The sequence below is a fragment of the Lepisma saccharinum genome, chromosome 3 (genome assembly GCF_977018435.1).
Source record: "Lepisma saccharinum chromosome 3, izLepSacc3.1, whole genome shotgun sequence".
Classification (NCBI taxonomy): domain Eukaryota; kingdom Metazoa; phylum Arthropoda; class Insecta; order Zygentoma; family Lepismatidae; genus Lepisma; species Lepisma saccharinum.
The window spans coordinates 14,506,312-14,526,285 of record NC_139231.1 but is presented as its reverse complement, the minus strand read 5'-3'; the positions used below and the strand labels follow the sequence as shown (position 1 = coordinate 14,526,285).

General features: G+C 38.3%; 1 protein-coding gene across 1 annotated transcript; it reads right to left on the bottom strand.

Moving 5' to 3' along the window:
• Positions 1–2,356: 2,356 nt before the first annotated feature.
• LOC145985707 (uncharacterized) lies at positions 2,357–19,548 on the bottom strand. The gene is made up of 2 exons (XM_083119771.1): positions 19,515–19,548; positions 2,357–4,204 (listed from the first exon to the last, which is right to left on the bottom strand). Exon 2 carries the CDS (start codon positions 4,191–4,193, stop codon positions 2,574–2,576), a length of 1,620 nt encoding a protein of 539 aa, XP_082975897.1. The 5' UTR covers positions 4,194–4,204; positions 19,515–19,548; the 3' UTR covers positions 2,357–2,573.
• Between the last annotated feature and the right edge of the window lie 426 nt (positions 19,549–19,974).

The window sequence follows — 19,974 nt, the reverse complement described above, 5'->3', positions numbered from 1 at the left end:
ATCCAATTCAAATGGAATTATAACACCATTAAGCCTTGTTTCCATGATTATGAAAAACTAAATATGCTGACCAAGGCAGTAATTTATTTTATTAAAAACATAAACTAAACGTAACGTTTCAACCTTCTAGCAAGGTCTTCTTCAGACTCTGTATCAAGTACAAAAGTAACAAGATACAAAAACAGGGCATTATATATACACAAACATTACTCCCTCCAGACTATTTAGAAAGTTGTTAGGAACTTTCTAGCAGGTGACTTTCACTTTCCAACTTTACTTTCACCTAAAAGGCTAAACACAATTACTTCCATATAGAATGTGGTTGGACTTTTAATCTCACGCTCTTTTCCCTTCATTTTTCTTCCTTCTCCTCTCCTCTTTATCTCATTTCCTTTCCACTCTTTCCAACATCTTCTTCCATTCTTTGTTTAACTTCAATCCCCCATTCCAGTTCATTGTGTCTTCTTCACCTTTCTTCTCTATTTCCTTCGCTTCCTTCCATTTTCTCACTAGCATTCTCTTCTCCCTTCCTATCTGCTTAGCTTCATCCCACTCTATGTCATGTCCTGTTTCTCTCGTGTGTTTAAATATTGCATTTCTTTCTCTCTTAAGTCGTAAATCATCCCTAAGTTGTTTCAACCTGTCTTTCAGCCTCTTTTTCGTTTCTCCTATGTACACACTCTGACATTCTTTACATTTCACTTCGTAGATAATCCCTTCCTCTTCCTCTTCTCTGTTTTCCTTTTTCTTGTTTGCATTCCTCGCTATTCCTAAGATGCTTCTCCCTCCCTTCCTGTAAGTTTTAATTCCCGCTTTCTTAAGCACTTTGCATATCTTTTCTGTGGTCTTCCCCATACTCCTTATTCCAAACCTTCTCTCTTTTTCTTTCTCTTCCAATTCTTCCCTGCCCGTTTTCTTCCTTCTTCTGTTTATGTCCAGTCTATCCTGCTTCGCATAGCCATTCTTTTCCAGCTGTTTCCATAGGCTATTTATTTTGCCTTCTTTTTCACATTCTTTCATGCATATTTTCTTGATTCTGTCCTCCATGTTCTTTATAAAATTTATTTTTGTCATCTCACTTACATCACTTCTTTTGTGGCAGAATACCCCTGCTGCACACTTCTTCTGATGCCAAGCGGTTTCAATTTCTTGTCCTCTCTTCCTTTTCATCAATATATCTAGAAAGCTTAACTTGTCTTCTTCTTCTATTTCAAGTTCCAATATTCCAATAAGAAATGCAATATTTAAACACACGAGAGAAACAGGACATGACATAGAGTGGTATGAGGATAAGCAGATAGGAAGGGAGAAGAGAATGCTAGTGAGAAAATGGAAGGAAGCGAAGGAAATAGAGAAGAAAGGTGAAGAAGACACAATGAACTGGAATGGGGGATTGAAGTTAAACAAAGAATGGAAGAAGATGTTGGAAAGAGTGGAAAGGAAATGAGATAAAGAGGAGAGGAGAAGGAAGAAAAATGAAGGGAAAAGAGCGTGAGATTAAAAGTCCAACCACATTCTATATGGAAGTAATTGTGTTTAGCCTTTAAGGTGAAAGTAAAGTTGGAAAGTGAAAGTCACCTGCTAGAAAGTTCCTAACAACTTTCTAAATAGTCTGGAGGGAGTAATGTTTGTGTATATATAATGCCCTGTTTTTGTATCTTGTTACTTTTGTACTTGATACAGAGTCTGAAGAAGACCTTGCTAGAAGGTTGAAACGTTACGTTTAGTTTATGTTTTTAATATAATAAATTACTGCCTTGGTCAGCATATTTAGTTTTTCATAATTCAAATGCAAGTAAATTTCTAATCTGAAATCTCAAAGCTTTGTTGTGTATTTATTAGAACCTTACTAAATTTCAGAAGTTCTTTATATCCCTTCCACGTATTAATTGTTCTCAAGCTAATTCCGACAGCAAGTGTATTGTTTGGTAGTGTGCACGGTCCACTCCATACGTTTATGAATATGTAATATATTGCAGCATTTTTTTAACATCCATAAACTTTGCATAGTTTTCATGGAGAGGAGGACAACTTACCAATCCTTCTATTGTACATTTATATCTGTTCAAAACAAAAATTATTACTTCAGGGCACAGGGGGAAGGGAAAATGGTAGGAAATTCTCGTAACAACAAGGCATTTCCGTTTTTAATTAACGAAGTATACGTGCGCCACTTTCTTTAAACGTAGATAATTATTGTACAATAAACATTACTTTTGGCTTGAAATAACAGTTTCCGAAGATAAAAACGAGATTACTGCATGTTTTTGGTTTGGAAACATGAACTTCCTACAGGACTACATCATTTACCAGACCATCACACTCTTCACCAGTCGCATTCGAACATCTTCAACACTGGTCTCTATGTACTTTTATTTTCAAAATTGTCACTATTAACACATTTACAATTTTACTGAAACATTAGTGCCATATATTCTTCTCAATACGTTGATCTCTACACTACTATAATTTCACTTCATCAACATCTCTGAATACTATACAATTTTCTACTAATTTCTCTTTCCAATTTCTAATTTCAACTTTCAAAAAATTACATCAAGTAGTGTGTGTGTTCACCACGGAAGTTCGTCGGACTCTTGGTAGCCTGTAACGAAAGAGAATCTTCCTGCGTATCTTACATTCTGGAAGTGCGTAAGGAAGATGTCTAGCTCTTCTTGGGTTTGTAGAAAAAAGTCAGTATGCACGTGAATGACTTGAAGTTTTGGCGAGGCGACAATGTCGCACAGTCTCTGCAGAAAATCCTCACTCTTCTCGCTGATAGATTTGACGTGAAGGGTTTCAAGGTTTGGAGCGTACCTGATGAGACCGAAGACTGCGTTGGCAGTCACAGAGCTCACTAGAGTGGCGCAGGTCAGGTCTTGAAATTGCACCGAGGGTCTCCAAAATGCTTTGGGCTTGTACCAGTCGACGTACTGGAGTCTCAGGTAGACATTCTGGAGAGCTGGACATTGCTGCAGAATGAAGCAGAGATTTGCGGGAACGATGGCGTCCCTGTTAGCAAACCCGAAGGTCGTGAGTTTGGTTCTGATCTCTTCTGAAAGGCCTGCAATGTCCTCTCCTACATTAAGCTCGCCGTAACGTTTGACGTGGAGCCACTCTAGACAGGGGAAAGCATTGAAGATGCTCAGAGGTGGCTGAGGGTCAAAGAAATTTGAACACGAGGTGTTGCAGAAGTATCGAAGCTTCGGGCACACGTCCGCGGTTACCTTGAAGGTGCTCTCCTTGATGCAACCAAAGTACACTGAGCTCAAGTTAAGCAACGGCACGGTAAACGTCCAGTAGCCCGTGTTGTGGCGCTGATAGAGTGTGCCAATCTGCCTAAAGAACATTTCCATATCGGCAGGGCCGAAGGATTCGAGGTTAGGAACCAGCTCCAAGACCTCCATGAGGCCTTTGTAAGTGACACTTCGTTGCATATCCAGCTCTAAGATTCTCAGAGTGTCGCAAAGAGCGTTTTTGGTTCTTACGTAGCAGCCCTCGGGTTCTCCAGGAGGAATCAGCTTCTTTATGGGTATAAAGATTCCTGGAAGTTTCCAGAAAGTGCTCCTCCAGTCCTTGTTGTTCACTGTATCCACCTCTACGAGATTCTGCGCAAGTAGAGAGAGCCCTCTATTGGTCACCGGGGAGTGGTGGATGTTCAGCCTCTGCAATCGACAGCACTGCAACCCTATGACCTTGAGCAGCTCGTCGTTGCAGAGGCGTCCAAGGCTAAAGTCGACAAGGTTCTTCGCGGTCCGAAGTCCTTCTTCCCAGATAGAAGCTCCCAAAGTGTGCCGAAACCAGAAACTCTGCGCGTCTACCCTCAGACGCCGCAGGTCGCCTCCGCGCTCGGCCACGACTTTCAGCAGCTGCTTGTAATGTCCCTTCCTGAAGTGGTGGTTCAAGGGGACGTCGATGTTGCGCAACCCTTTAGAGTACAACGCCTCCACTGCGTTCAGGGACAGCGGGTACGCCACAGAACCGTATTTCTCGGTTCTCAAGCTTTTCAGTGTCTTCTCCAGAACATCTTCCTTGATGACGACAGGGAGTGGCTTGAGAAATATCCTGAATCGCCTCTTCCAGGCGGGATTCTCGCTGGGCAACACTGCCACCAGCATCCTCACCAGCCTCTCGCAGCTCATCTCCTGCAGAGATTTCGCAAACTCTCGCTTGAATAGCCACTGTTCCGCCATCTTGAATTGTTCTGGAAAGATAGACAGACATAACGGTCGTAACATCGGCACGAGTCTTTCGATATCAGTATTAGTATTGACTTTTAGGTTTAAGTTGATAAGGGTGCCTCTCCAAACCTTATCGACAATATGACATGAGAGTACACTTCCTGAAATAAGCCCTTTTCAGTTTACAATCAGGAAAACTACAGTCGAGAAGTGAAGAAATTAGGAATGAATTAACAATTTGCGTATAACATGCACCTTTACAGCTGTACATTTCTTACAACAACAGTACTATTTTCTATATCTCCCCCCTCTTCTCCAGCTTAGGCCAGGTTGCACCAACGTCGATTTACTCGCGAGTAAGAGTAACCTCAACCCACGAGTAGGCTGAATATCTGTTGCACCAACAGAAACACAAGGTAAGCTGGGCATAAAAGAAGGGTCAACTTTACCCATAGAGATCGGCGAGTAGAAGCAGAGTTAACCAACGCGCAGCGGAGGAATGGCTGCCATCTACAACCGTTAATGTGTCACTTCAAAATTTCAAAACTAAATAAATGTAATGTGGGAAGAAATAGACTCAAACTATGAACATAAAAATCGAGAAATACAGTCATTAAATATATACTTTGATAGATGTTTACCGTGCACATTGTGCAGTAGAGAATCTATAAAATTGCAGGTATTTTACAGTGCGTTCGTTTTGGCTCTGGGCCGAGATAGCCTGTGACATGGCGTGACAGGGCGAAGATGCCGGCATTTTCGTCCCGTAAAGTCTCGCTTACTTATGCACATATCTTTAGCATATAGACAATTAAATTTTTATAGCCGATTGCACGGCGTTGCCCGGGTATTTATTTATCCCAATCTTCTATTAGACAGGAAAATAATGATTTCTAACTATAGTCTAAAAGGAACTTGGGGGTTGAACGGCATTGGGAGTGTCACTGTTCATCTTAGCGATCCCGAAAACTATGGATTCCACACTAATGTCGGTCGTTTTCGATTATTTTACATTTCACTCCCTTCCCACCCCCACACCTAGGTGTTTCAAGGGTGTCTTGTAGTTGAACTGTATTGGGAGTGTCACTATTCATCTTCGCGACCCCGAAAAGAATTGATTCCACACTAACATCGGTCGTTTTCGATTATTTTTACATGTCACCCTTTCCCAACCTCCACCCCTATGGGTGCCAGGGGTGTCTTGGAGTTCAACGGGATTGGGAGTGTCACCATTCATCTTAGCGACCCGAAAACTATGGATTCCACACTAATGTCGGTCGTTTTACATGTCACCTCCTTCCCACCCCACCCCCAGAGGTGCCAGTGGTGTCTTGGACTTGAACGTCATTGGGAGTGTCACTATTCATCTTAGCAACCCCGAAAACTATGGATTCCACACTAATGTCGGTCGTTTTCAATTTTTTACATGTCACCCCCTTCCCACCCCAACCCCTAGGAGTGCCAGGGGTGTCTTGGAGTTGAATGGCATTGGGAGTGTCACTATTCATCTTAGCGACCCCGAAAAGTGTGGATTCCACATTAATATCGGTTGTTTTCGATTATTTTTACATGTCACCCCCTCCCATCCACACCCCTATGGGTGCCAGGGGCTCTTATCGCCACAGTATTTATTTCGAGATTGCAAGTGATACGTGTTCCAAGTTTGGTTGAAATCGCTCCAGGCGTTCGAGAGTTATGCCGGAACAAACATACACACATACACATATACACATACATCCATTTTTATATATTAGAAGATTATACAGGATGTCATTTTAATGGCGCCCACAGATTCGTATAGAGGACATCTAAATAAACAATTTTTCTCAGTAACATTTTTCTCGTTGGTGCGTCGATTCGACGCTACAGCCGTTCAAAAAAGACCGTTTGACCGCCTGGATGCTGGCAACCCAACACAACATTTGATCGTATCTGTGATGTAATTTCCTGCGGCGAAACAGCGCAGGGTAGCGTTGCAAGGAACACACAAATTTTGTGAAAATTACAAACTACCTACCACATTATTAGCTGTAAAGAGAAGCGAGAAACGTGTCCAGTAGACCGAAGATCATAGCCAACTAGCCAGAAGATCAGCAGTCATCTCAGGGGAAGGGGAAATGAACCAAGGATATGAGAAATGGTAAAAACCTATTCAAAATGAAGTGTCAATATCGTATTTTCTCAGCCTACATGTCAAATATCAAATATCAATAAAATTTATTGGACTTATAGCTGACATGTGGCTGTTTACGCCCCGCTACATCTCAAATATTTGCAAATCTCGTTGCAAGGTTGATATCTTCAGGTTTGTGTCAAGATGCCTTGTGGTACTTTTGTGCTGATAGCGGAAGTATCCGAGTTGGTTCACGTTGTTACATTACGGCTAAAACACGTACAACCACAGTAACAATCGAATTATGAATCAGTAGCAAGTATACTGCCCTGTTCACAGATGCAAACTATTACATGTGTATCCGGTGCATAGATAAACACAGTCGTCGGGGAGCTTGTATTACTTCTACTTATACACCTGTATTATCAACCATTTTTGTCCCTTGCCTCATAATGCCCTGAATATACATTGTATTATTGTTGCTTACCTTTGAAATTTTGAATTCTTTCATTTCTATTTTGTCATCTGTTCAGTGTGTCACAGACAAAAGTATTAGAAGGACGAAGTGGATAGACTAAATTGTAGATGCCAACTTGGTAACTAGATTTACAGATATTTGACGTGTAAGCTGAGAAAAAATTCGATATTACCACTTCCACTTGAATTCTATATTCTTTCTACCATTTTTCGTATCGCTTGTTTACTTCCTGTTAGGTTACACAGCGTGTTTTCTCGTTTTGTTTTAAGGTACATAATGTGGCTAATTGTAGCTATGTCATATTTCACAGAATATGTGTGTTCCTGGCAACCCTGGAACGCATCTTTTCACAACGGGATATGACGTCACAAATGCAATCAAATGTTGTGTGTGGTTGCCAGCATTCAGGCGGCAAAACGGGCTTCTTTGAACAACTGTACCGAAGAAACGACGCTCCAACGAGAAAAAATGTTACTGAGAAAAGTTGTTTGTTTTGATGTCCTCTATACGTTTCCGTGGTCCGTGGGCGCCATTAAAATAACACCCTGCAGATATAGATTGCATAACGAGTAGCTATTAAGGGCCTCCCCGATGGCGCAGTAATCAAGGGGTCCCGGGTTCGATACCCGGTGGAGGCACAAGTGGTTCGGATCCCACTTTAAAATGTAGGTCCAGTCCCAATTAGCCTTACTGTGCATAAAGTGGACTTAAAACAACAAATCAACCAACGAGTAGCTATTAACCTGTGCTGTAAGAGTTGTTCAAAGTTGTTCACGCGCCCAGAGTCAAAACGAACGCACTGTACTGTACATGCAGATACATGCACCCAGTGACAGGAGGAAGTTGAACAGTATAACCATAAAACTATCATGTATGCTACGTGGAGGTAGATGTGTACGTCGAAATCTACTACAGAAACTGTAAAACTACTTACTATGATTGCAAGCTGAAATAATTTATTCTCATATATTTTTTTTCGATCATTATCACGCTCTTGATATCTTCTCGTGGAAGTTGCTTGTCACTGTCTACAGATAGGAACATTCCGATACCTCCGTCCTTTCTCTCTTTTTTCTGTCATTCAGCCACATCAGGAGTAGAACCACGCCTTCTCGAAACAGGTAAACCAATCACGTGCTTTGAGGCTACCTACTACCCTAGAGTATCGGATGTTTCGTGACTCGAACGGGTTGTTATGCCTTTCAGATTGGTGTAATGGAAAATGATCCTAACTCGAGGGTTACTCTGACCCGTTGATTTCCAAACTCGCAAGTTGGTGCAAACGGTCATTAGAGTTTATGATACTGCAACAATTCTGGAATCATGCAAATTAGACTTTGACCAATCTGTCCCGTTACACTTTTTCTCTTCGTCCGATTTAGCGACTTCTTCTCGTACCCTCAGACGGAGAAGTCGTTGTGAGTTAGTTGTCTTGACATTGGCAATGACGTCAGTGTGGAGGTGTAACATTGGTTTGAACCTCAGTGTGCATAATTTTACATAGTTTGAATAGTTTGCTAAGCCTCGCGACAGGTTAAGTTTGCAGCAGGTATTATGTATCAATCCACTCTAAAACGGCACTCAGCATCCCCGTGCCAGTCTCGCCTTAACCGCCTAGCTGTTCATATCACAGAGAGTGAGAAAATCCGCAGTATTGAAGCGGAACTATTTTCTGCGCGCACGTTTGGGTCTATATATGCGAAAAGTTGCTGCAAGGTTAACCTGTCGCGAGGCTTAGAAACAAGGCTTAATGGTGTTAAATAGATTGATAGCAGAAGTTCTGCCACAACAAATCAAGGAGGTAACATTGATGAAAAGGTTCCTGTCCGAAAATATCATCCCTGGGAGCCGAATGGGGCAGTTAGTAACTGCTTAGCCTATTACTGCATTTCTAACTTAGTTTTGATGAACTCTCAGAATGTGCGTATTTATGGCTCATGTACTCGAGACCCAACCCAAATATTAGGTTTAGAGCAGATTTTTCTCTCCCAAAGCTACATTCTCTAAACATTTATTACTTCTTTTTAATTTAATATTATGTTACTATATGTATTGTCTAGTCTTACGGCGGGCAACCTACATGCTGGCAAGGGAAGTGGGGTGCGGGAATACTAAACAACAACTGTAGAGCCGAGAGTTACGACGTCGCGGGAAGAGGTGTTTGGCGCACCTCGTACTAGCAGACTACTCTGTTTGTTATCGCACTTCATTCATCGCTTCCCAACACCGCCTTCCCTTGCTAGCTTGTAGGCCGCCCGCAGTAAGACTAAACAACAACTATAACACATCTCAAAGAAAGTGATATAAGGTATAGGCGTAACTACGGGGTGTGCCGGGTGTGCCTAGGCACACCCTAATAGGCTACTTTATCAAAGAGAATTAAAGACAGATGTTTCAAGAAGAGAGAAAATAAGCGACAGTTTGTAAGAAGTTGAAAATGTCATTACTTGATACAAACGTGTGCATTATCGCTGATGAAACGAGTGTCTATAGATTTTCGATTTTTTGATGTCATTGGAGAAAAAAGATAATTACTGCATTCTACTCTGTACTGCAGTGCCTTTCTTCTATACCTGTCACAAGCTGCACGTGTGAGAGAGCTTTCTCCAAGCTTACCCAAGTTAAAACTAAATTAAGAGCAACTCAGAAGCAGGATAGATTGGAAGCCCTGCTCTTGCTATTTGTGGAACAGGAAAAAGCTTCGTCTATTGATATAAATGAAGTTATTGATGAGTTTAAGAACATTGTACCTTTTGCCAGACGTCTCTTGTTATAGATGACGTGTATTTTGATGTATTTGTTTGTAACGTTTATGAACATTTTGTGTGTGTGTAATTTCTATGCAATTTGATTTTTTCTACTACATATATTCAGAAATTTTCAACACTGTCATTTAGTGAATTTATATTCCTTTACAAACACCAGTGCAGTTAAAGAGCCAAGTGATTGTGTTGCAAAATATGCTATTAAATAGGCACAAGACCTCATTTTTTTCTTTGTGCACACCCAAATATAAAGTTCTAGCTACGCCTATGATATAAGGTGAGATTGTTTATAATTAAAATGTAACTTAATATAATCCATTTTAAATAGCAATATTAGATTCATTATATTATTAAAAAGTAAAATTATCTTTTAGTTGCATCTGTTTTTAACAACGGAGTAAATCTGTTAGCGGCATGTGGCAACACGGCAAACAGTGATGTCCGTTAAACGTTGGAAACTGCAGGCGGGCGCTGCGAGCCAATGTTTCCACGTTCCACCTACAGCTTTACTCCGCTGTGTGAATTTACTCCGAGAAATGAATTCACGATGATAATTCATTTCAAAAACAGACGCAAAGAGCTTCAAAACAATGTCGATATTATAGTAGGACTACCCAATACTAAGAAAACGTTGATGGACAAAATTGCTAAAAACTGTTTTTACAGAAATTTTGAAAATCTTAAAATTAATAATTGTGTTTAAAACCTTTCTGCCTGCTCCCTACTAAAATTTCGTAACGATCGGATGACCCGTTTTTTATTTACAGAATTTCAAAGAGAGCAATCGTTTGCAAAACTAAAAACAACCCGCCCTTTTTTTGTTCTCACGACGATAAAAAATATAAGGCCTACTCGAAAACAATTGCTTACCATACGAGGGCCACTATTTATATTTTGAGCCTTGGCAACACTGATTGAAGTTAGGCGCAATTTGACGTTTGCACGGAATCGTCTGGCATTATTGACCATAACGTACTTCAAATGTTTTGTCAATAGCTTGATTTGTGTTGTTTATGTTGCCTTGGAGATTGCGCGACAACAATAAAATGGAATGAACTCGTGAACATTTTCGTGCGATGATTTTTTACGACTTTTGACGTGGATTATCAAGACAAGAGTGCATCGATTAACTTACTTTCACATTTGGCGATGAAGCCCCATCCTTTGCCACTGTGAAACGCTGGTATAACTAATTTAATCGTGGCCGCCATTCGCTCACCGACGAGATTCGCGAGGTCGTCCAAAATCAGTTGTTGTTCAAGAAAACATTGATGCTGTGCAAAACTAATACTGCAAGATCGTCATGTGACATACTGTGAGATTGAGGCAACCATAGGCATTAGTTCCACCAGCATATATAAAATATTACATGATCATTTAGCTGTGAGAAAGGTATGTTCTCGTTGGATCCCACACAATTTGACAAAAACTCAAAAAGACGCTCGCGTCAATTGGTGCAAACAAATGCTCAATAAATACAATCGTGGTGCTTCGAAAGACGTATATAAGATTGTAACAGGTGACCAATCATGGATATATGCATATGAGCCGGAACGTAAACAGCAGTCGACTGTATGGGTGTTTCAAGATGAACCCAATCCAACAAAAGTTGTTCGCGCTCGAAGCACATCGAAACAAATGGTCGCCTGTTTTTTCGGAAAAACTGGTCATGTGGCAACTGTGCCTTTAGAGGAACGTAGAACGGTCAACTCTGAATGGTACACAACAATTTGTTTGCCAGAGGTCTTCGGTCAAATACGGAAAACTATCAAACGCCGTCGGATCATTCCTCATCAAGACAATGCCAGCTGTCACACATCTCGTCTAACAACCGACTTTATGAACAGTCAAAAAATCGAATTGATGGGTCATCCGCCGTACAGTCCTGATTTGGCACTATAGCCTGTGTAAGATTTTGGTTCTCTCTCTCTGAATGAAAGAAGGTATGGTTAAGGTAAAAGCCAATAGATGGCACTGATCACAGGTTACGTCATTCATTTTGCCGGTTGGATGTAAGAATCCTGAACCGAAACACTCCACTTCCAGCTGGCACACGTTCAAAATCACAATCCAACAGGGCACTCGACGTGACTCGAGAGGTCAACAAGGGACTTAGACGAACGTAGTGGTGATGGTTTAATTTCATTTCTTTCGTAGAGCATTAGTTTAATAGTATTTTATTTAATTTTGTAGAGTTGTTTGTAGTATTATATTAATTTGCTTGTTGATCTATACCGAGTGATCGTCATTACAGACAAGTAGGAAAAGGGGGAAATTTAACAAAGAAATATTCTCTTAGGTAATTAGGTGAACATGGATGAATAATGATACACATTAAATAGTCAGCGAAAGAAGAGAAAGTCAATTATTAGTTAAGGATAACTATTGAAAATTATCTTGATTTGTATATTAATGTTATCGTTGACGTTATAATTGTTAATGACAGTTTATGTATATATATAATATTATTGTTCTAATATTAAATTGAAGTTTTGTTAAATAAACTGTCATGCAATCCTTTCCAGTGAACTTTATATTCTAGTAATTAAATTACTTGATGTATGGTGTACCACGTACCTATGGGGGTCCAGTATGTAGGTTCATAGCTATCTTTCATCGGTCAATCGGAAGGGTATGTTTAATCCCAATTAAAACAAATAATCTTAAATCCGAACCAGAGCAAGAAAGAAAGGGCTATAAAAGGTAGAGCATGGTTCGATAGAACTATGACAAGTAATATTCATTCTCATAATTGGTAGCACTGGAAAAGGGATAATGTCAAATTTTCAGAGAAGTAATCCATTTGTTACGGTAAGTCAGATAGGGGCTCCGTATTGGCAACCCGGGATACGACCTCAAATGTCTTCCACATTTCAAAGGCCATTTGCAATAGGGGAAGATCCATTAGATTTCACTTGTTTAGATAGTGGTAGAATTGAACAAGTAGAATGTTACAATAAGGAAACTCAAGTAAAAACTGTAACTGATTTAATTGATCTTGGGCAGGATAATGTGAGTAGTACACCTTTGAATGATAATCGTGAAAGTAATGTATTAGGAAATATGCCATGTGTATTTGAAGTAAATGCATTGCAAAAGGTGTCAAATAAAATAGCTCATGACACACTGAATAATATGATAATACATCTTCCACTAATGTATAATCTAAACGCCAGATCAATTTTTGAATTTCTTTTTAAATTACAACAAATAATTGACTTGAATCTATTTCCACTGCGTAATATACTGATTGCAGTAACGCCTAAAGTTAATCATCAATTGATAGAAATTTGGTTACAATTCATTATTGAAGGAAAAACGTGGAGTAACATGGTTGAATACATGTTAGATAGATATGTAACATCATTAGGTAGGAATGAATTGCTCCAAGAATTCGTGCTTTGTAAACAAAAGGAAGATGAGGATGCACTTCAATTTTTGAAGGACAGGAAATGTGCTACGTGTCAATTGGAGTGAACCGGAATTTGTTAGATTATTATAGTTCAAATCACAAACCCTGACACCTTCTGTAAACAAAACCACCTGCATGCAGAAAGCACTGCAAACTCATAGAAGTAAAATAATCCACACGAAAATCCAGCGTTGTTATAGGATTCATTACGTAAGGTAAAACAATGGCAAATTTGTAGTATGGGATACGCTGCCGCAAATGACGTCTCACTTTAAACCCAATGCTCTTTCTTTTTTTACTTATTGCTTCACCTTTATGGTTAACTCTTTGCACCAGTAATCATTTCCCATAAATTTGGCTTCTTTGTTTGAATATATTTTACTTTTTTTTTTAGACAAAATGATATAACATGGTAATGTATATTTCTAAGGTTTGATATAGATAGGAGTGTATTTGAAATTTGTTTGTACATTTTATGTAAATTGTATCTTATGTAAATAAAATATATAATGGTCATAAACAGCCATATGCATTGCTGTAAGTCCAATAAATATATTGATGATGATCAAAACAAGACAAAAAGTTCGTAAATTTATTGCGGTTGGAAACTTTGACAAGCATCCTAATAACGATTTTTGTTTCGCCAAATATAGTGCACTTGGTAAAATAACTTGGTGACATGGCAAGGCAAGATAAGTGTGAACATTTTGTAGTAATATAACTTTCAATGAGCTTAGAGATTTGTGTACATAATGATATTTTATAACATTGGTTATTTTCTAAAAATAATCATGTGAACAGCAAGGAAGTAGTGCAACTTAGTAATATTGCCTGACTTAGCCTTAGAAAAATAACATGCCGAGTTCTATGCGTGAGGGAAAGTCTCCGTTTACTCCGAGCTTGTTTTCAAAACACCAGCAAGGACAGCCTTTGAAAAGGGGTGAGAAACAGATTCTACTCGATATTTATGTAACGTTCTCTCAGTAGTATCCTGAGAAACCAGTAAATGAAGTGGTTAAGTTGGTATCCCAGTGCAGTGGTGTGTCAGTGTCTGCAGTTTTAAGGGTTACGAAAGAGAGAATGACCGGGAGAGTAACAATGTATGCGGCTGCATATTCGTCTGATATTTTGAGAACGGGTTCTCACATTCAGAGGCTCTTATATAAAATGAATAGGTGCGGCGAACTATGAGTGTAACAGCAGATGATTGCGGTCATGGATCAGCTGACGCGGAGTGATACATCGAATCGGTGAGACCGTTTGTTTACAGAAGGTCTCAGGGATGGTGATTTAGACCTTAGTAGACAGATTGGTTCCTAACGTTAGTGAAAAATTCTTGTTTACTGAAATTCCAGATTCACTGAGTAAACTTAAGTTAACATTAGAAAAGATGCAATGGCATCAGTATGTGAAACGTGATTTTTATGGACAAAAAAAAACAAGAAAGTACAAAATGTTCAGTTTCCCAGTAAAGTGTCATTTCGCACTACACCAGTTTCGTCAAGATTTAATGAACCAAGGAAAGAAAATGTTTGGCGTAATTACAATCAAACTTTGAATTCAGCTACACCAATAGTGAAAAGAACTGATGGCAATAATCAAGATGTAATTGCAGTATTTGCTGATAGTGAAATCAATAATAAGCGTGTCAGTGCATGTTTAGATACGGGAAGTACTTACAATTTGATTAACAAACGTTTATATAATGAACTGCGACAAGGTTGTAATGTAAGAGAGAGATTTCAAGAAGTGACAATAACATTGGGTGCAGGACGTAGCTTAAAATTGAACAAAGTAGTTGACTTGACTGTGTAACATGTCATAGCCCATTAGTGCATTTGTGTGTGAAGACTTACCTATTGACTTTATCATAGGAGTTCAGTTCATTAAAGATAGACAATTTCTATTAAATTCTCATGACAAAACTATTACATTTCCGTATTCTCGTGAAAAGATGCAAATGGAGTGGATTTCGGACAGTGTTATTAATACGAGCCATTCATTTCAGGAAACACGTAAATGTAAAGGAACTAATGTTTGTCATGTTTCAAGTTCAAGGTCACATTGGCAATCGAGAACTCCGGAAAGCTGGTCTGGTGGCAGGAACAGAGTTTCGCAAGGAAGTAACATCCGAAGGCAACCTTGGCGTTCCAGAGCAACAGCTGGTAGCTACAACATGATTGCGGCAGAAGATACGTCGAATCCTGATAATCCGTCTGTCTTTCTACATGAACGAGAACAGCAACAATGTCCAGGAACATCGCATGATTACACGGAAGAACTAGGTATGTTTTTAAATTCATACCCTGAAGTATTTTCTGATAAAGTTGGTGTATTTAATGAATTTGAATACACGATTCATCTGAAAGACAAAATACCAGTGCGCGAACAACCTTATGTACAGTCACGCGAAAAACAAAAGGAAGTGGATGATTGTGTGAAAGAACTTTTAGATCTTGATCTTATTGAGAAATCGCAATCTGCTTATTCAGCTCCATGTTTCGTCGTACGAGGGAAGAATAATAGTAAAAGGCTTGTTGTTAATTACCAAAAACTAAATGAAAAGGTAATTTTTGATGGTTTCCCAGCAAATTGAATGCAAGAGTCGTTAAGTAACCTTAACAAAGGGTCAGTGTTTTCGGTTATAGATGTTAGAAAGGCGTATCATCAGGTACGATTAAGTGAAGCTTCTAGAGATTGTACTTCATTCTCAACATCAACAGCAAGTTATAGATTTAAATCCGTACCCTTTGGAATCTCAATTGGGAGTGCTTGTCTAGCACGCATGATGCAAATAATGTTGGGAGATTTACGGGGTAAAATTGTTGAATATTTTTGCGATGATATAGTCATTGTTTCAAAAAATGAAAATGAACATCTTGAACACATACGTATTGTGTTAGATAGACTCAAAAAATATGGTGTTACTATTTCCAAATCCAAAAGTAAATTTATGTTAAAAGAAATAAAATTTCTTGCTTATGTAATTAAAGACAAGCAAATGCACATTGATTCTGAAAGAATCAAAGCGATTCAATGTCTTCCTCGACCTAAAAATCGTAGATCATTAATGCGAATTTTAGGCGTACTTAATTATTATAGTTCATTTATCCCAGAATATGCTCTAATAATAGGACCATTAAATGAACTTAGAAGCCCGAAGAATAAATTTCGTTGGACTGAATTTCATGAAAATGCCTTCAGAGAAATAAAAGGTAAATTTCTTGAGCATGTATTCCTAGCTCTCCGTGATTTTACAAAAAAATTCGTTATTGAATGTTCATTGAAGGCCTATGGTGCTTGTCTAATGCAAGAAGATTATTCAGGTAAACTAAAGCCAGTATATTTCTTTTCAAGGAGATTAAAGGAGACAGAACGTAATAAAACAATATATGAACTAGAATTAACCAGTCTAGTTCAAGCATTAGAGAAGTTCAAATATTTTTTGCAATGTAAAAGATTTACCATTAGAGTAGATAATATGGCCTTATTTCACATGTTGAAGAGAGCGAAGAAATATAGAAAATTTGCAAGGTGGGTTGAATTTATTTCTTCATTTAGTTTCGATTTACATCATATTCCATCATCCAGTAATGTAATCGCAGATTTTCTTTCAAGAATGTATGATCATTCTCAGTACGATACCGATGATTTAGATAAATCTGGAATTGATTCTGTTTGTTTAAATTCATGGGGTTTTCCTACATTGTTAAATTCCATTTTGTCTGAGGAAGATAAAGATGATGAGATAAATGTCATAAAGAACAAAATCAAGGCCAATGAATAAGTTCCTAATTATTGTGTGCGTAATGGAATTGTATATAAGAAAATTAGAAATAAAGGACAGCCATTCAAGGTGCTAGTCCCCAAACACTTAATTGAACCGTTAATTCAATATTATTACACCAATGCCAAAGGTGGAGGACATTCAAATTGGTCCAAAACTTTGAGAAAACTTCAAAGAAATTTTACTTGGGAAAGGAGATATGTTTGGTATCAAGCATTACGACAAGTTTCGTCGAAAATAATAATTCAACATTTGAAACGATATTGTTCAAATTTTGGATATTTTTCTCAATTTTGTTCAGATAACGCTAGTTATTATACTTCTGAGTTATTCAGTGAATTTCTGTATGGTATTAGTTGCAAACATATTACAATTAGTCCATGGAATCCAAAAGCAAACTTGTGTGAAAGAATGATTAGAAATCAGAAACAAGCTCTAAGATGTTTTTGTTCCACCAACCAATCGACGTGGTCAAAATATTTGTATTATTTACAGTATTGTTTCAATAATACTAATCATCAATCAATAGATTGTACCCCTGCAGAACTCTTCTTAGGAAGGAAACTTTTTGATCCATTGTTGCAAAATTGGCCATTGACTGATAATGAAATGTTAGATTTGACCCAAGGTAATCAAATAAAATGGTCTCCTGCATTAGAAAAAATGAAAAGTGAGTGGCATAAACGTGAAAGAAATTACAAGAAAAAATACAGTAATGTGACTTATCAAATCAATGATAAAGTAGTTGTAAGGACTCATCCTAAAGCATCATTGCTGGATGGTATTACAAGGTCATTAAGTATGCTGTATGAGGGTCCATATGTAATCAAGAAGTTTTTAACCCCAGTTTCTGTATTGTTAGAGAAGGTTGAAAATCCATCTATTGAAAAACGTTGTCATATTGATCAGATAAAACTGTATAGAGTATCCAGGAAGTGAGTCAGTTTAAACAATGCTGTGATTTCATGTTCATAATCATCATAATTGAATGGCTTATTGCAGAAAGGGACCTGAGTCACTTTTGCACAATTCTGAGAAAAACAATGAAAAATCGTATAATATTAATAGTGTAAGAAAGAAATGTGCCGTTGTTGGCTCAAATATTCAACATAATGAATAGTTAATTTTGCAACCCTCAATGCACCCCCCTGCAGTATGCTGCTAGACACAGTGGAGATGAAAAAATTAACTCCGATACCTCAAAAATGTGACTCAGGTCCCTTTCTGCAATAAGCCATTCATATATATATTCTTGAATGTGTTGTAAAATGTGAGTTGAGATACTGTTGCTTGTTTTGTATTGACAGGTATTCCTCAATGGTACAAAAATGTCGACAATCAACATCTAATGAAAAAAGAATCCTAAGGAAATTGAAGGATATTTGTGAGAAGCAACTATAGTATCTAACTGTGTTATTTTGTTTATTGTAAGTGATCAATATTGTTGTATATATATGTTAAAATCCTCCACAGGTAATGTTCAAGTATTGGGGGAGGGCAGTTTATAGCCTGTGTAAGATTTTGGTTTCTCTCTCTCTGAATGAAAGAAGGTATGGTTAAGGTAAAAGCCAATAGATGGCACTGATCACAGGTTACGTCATTCATTTTGCCGGTTGGATGTAAGAATCCTGAACCGAAACACTCCACTTCCAGCTGGCACACGTTCAAAATCACAATCCAACAGGGCACTCGACGTGACTCGAGAGGTCAACAAGGGACTTAGACGAACGTAGTGGTGATGGTTTAATTTCATTTCTTTCGTAGAGCATTAGTTTAATAGTATTTTATTTAATTTTGTAGAGTTGTTTGTAGTATTATATTAATTTGCTTGTTGATCTATACCGAGTGATCGTCATTACAGACAAGTAGGAAAAGGGGGAAATTTAACAAAGAAATATTCTCTTAGGTAATTAGGTGAACATGGATGAATAATGATACACATTAAATAGTCAGCGAAAGGAGAGAAAGTCAATTATTAGTTAAGGATAACTATTGAAAATTATCTTGATTTGTATATTAATGTTATCGTTGACGTTATAATTGTTAATGACAGTTTATGTATATATATAATGTTATTGTTCTAATACTAAATTGAAGTTTTGTTAAATAAACTGTCATGCAATCTTTTCCAGTGAACTTTATATTCTAGTAATTAAATTACTTGATGTATGGTGTACCACGTACCTATGGGGGTCCAGTATGTAGGTGCATAGCTATCTTTCATCGGTCAATCGGAAGGGTATGTTTAATCCCAATTAAAACAAATAATCTTAAATCCGAACCAGAGCAAGAAAGAAAGCACCCAGTGACTTCTTGTTCCCGAATGCCAAGAATGAATTGCGTGGACAACGATTTTCATCGGCGGAAGACGCCGTTGATGCGTTCAAAAACCATATTATGGAGGTGTCTCAAGAAGATTGGAAAAACTGCTTTGACAAATGGTTCGAACGAATACAAAGTGTATTGACCATAATGGAGAATACTTCGAAAAACAATAAAGCAGTTTTCAATGCCAAATTCCTGTTTTTTCATTGTTAGGCTGAAAATATAAATAGTGAACCTCGTAGATTAACGCAGAATTCAATAAGTTAAATTTTGATATAAGCCGTTTTAATGTTGGTCCACTGTTTAATTTTTAATTGGAGTACAAACTCGAGTATGTATAATTTTTAATCTGATAGTAGTAGGTAACATGTATGTATATTCCCAAACTATATTAACCCAACATTTCTAAAGGAACACGAAAAATACACAAAAAAAATACTAGTGATTTATTACCTGTACCACACGTAGCAAACAAGACGATCGTAGTTTCCGTTACCACGGTAGAAATATCTACAGCTCATGCTTTGTTCTCGCTGCAACAATGAAATGTAACAATGCGTCTCGCGTCGTTGTCACGTTTCATTTTCCTCATTGCTCAGCAGAGAGAGAAAGGGAGACGGCAGATCGAGGAGAATGTCCTGAAGATGAGTTCCCAGATAGGTTAGCCTGGTTCGTGCTGGGGGCATAGAGACATATAATCCCAAAGAGCGGAGACATGAAAGGAAGAAGAACGTGGAGATTCCTCGTCTTGCAATTATTTGTATTATATTCCTTTTCCGGAATGTCTGGAGTAGCGACGCGCAGAGGAGAAAGCTTGTGGGCGGGACCAGACTAGGTGGGGAGACTAGCAGGCCTGCGAGCTGTCATGTTTTACAGAACTACTGGACCGCGAATGACCAGTCGAGTAGTCCCC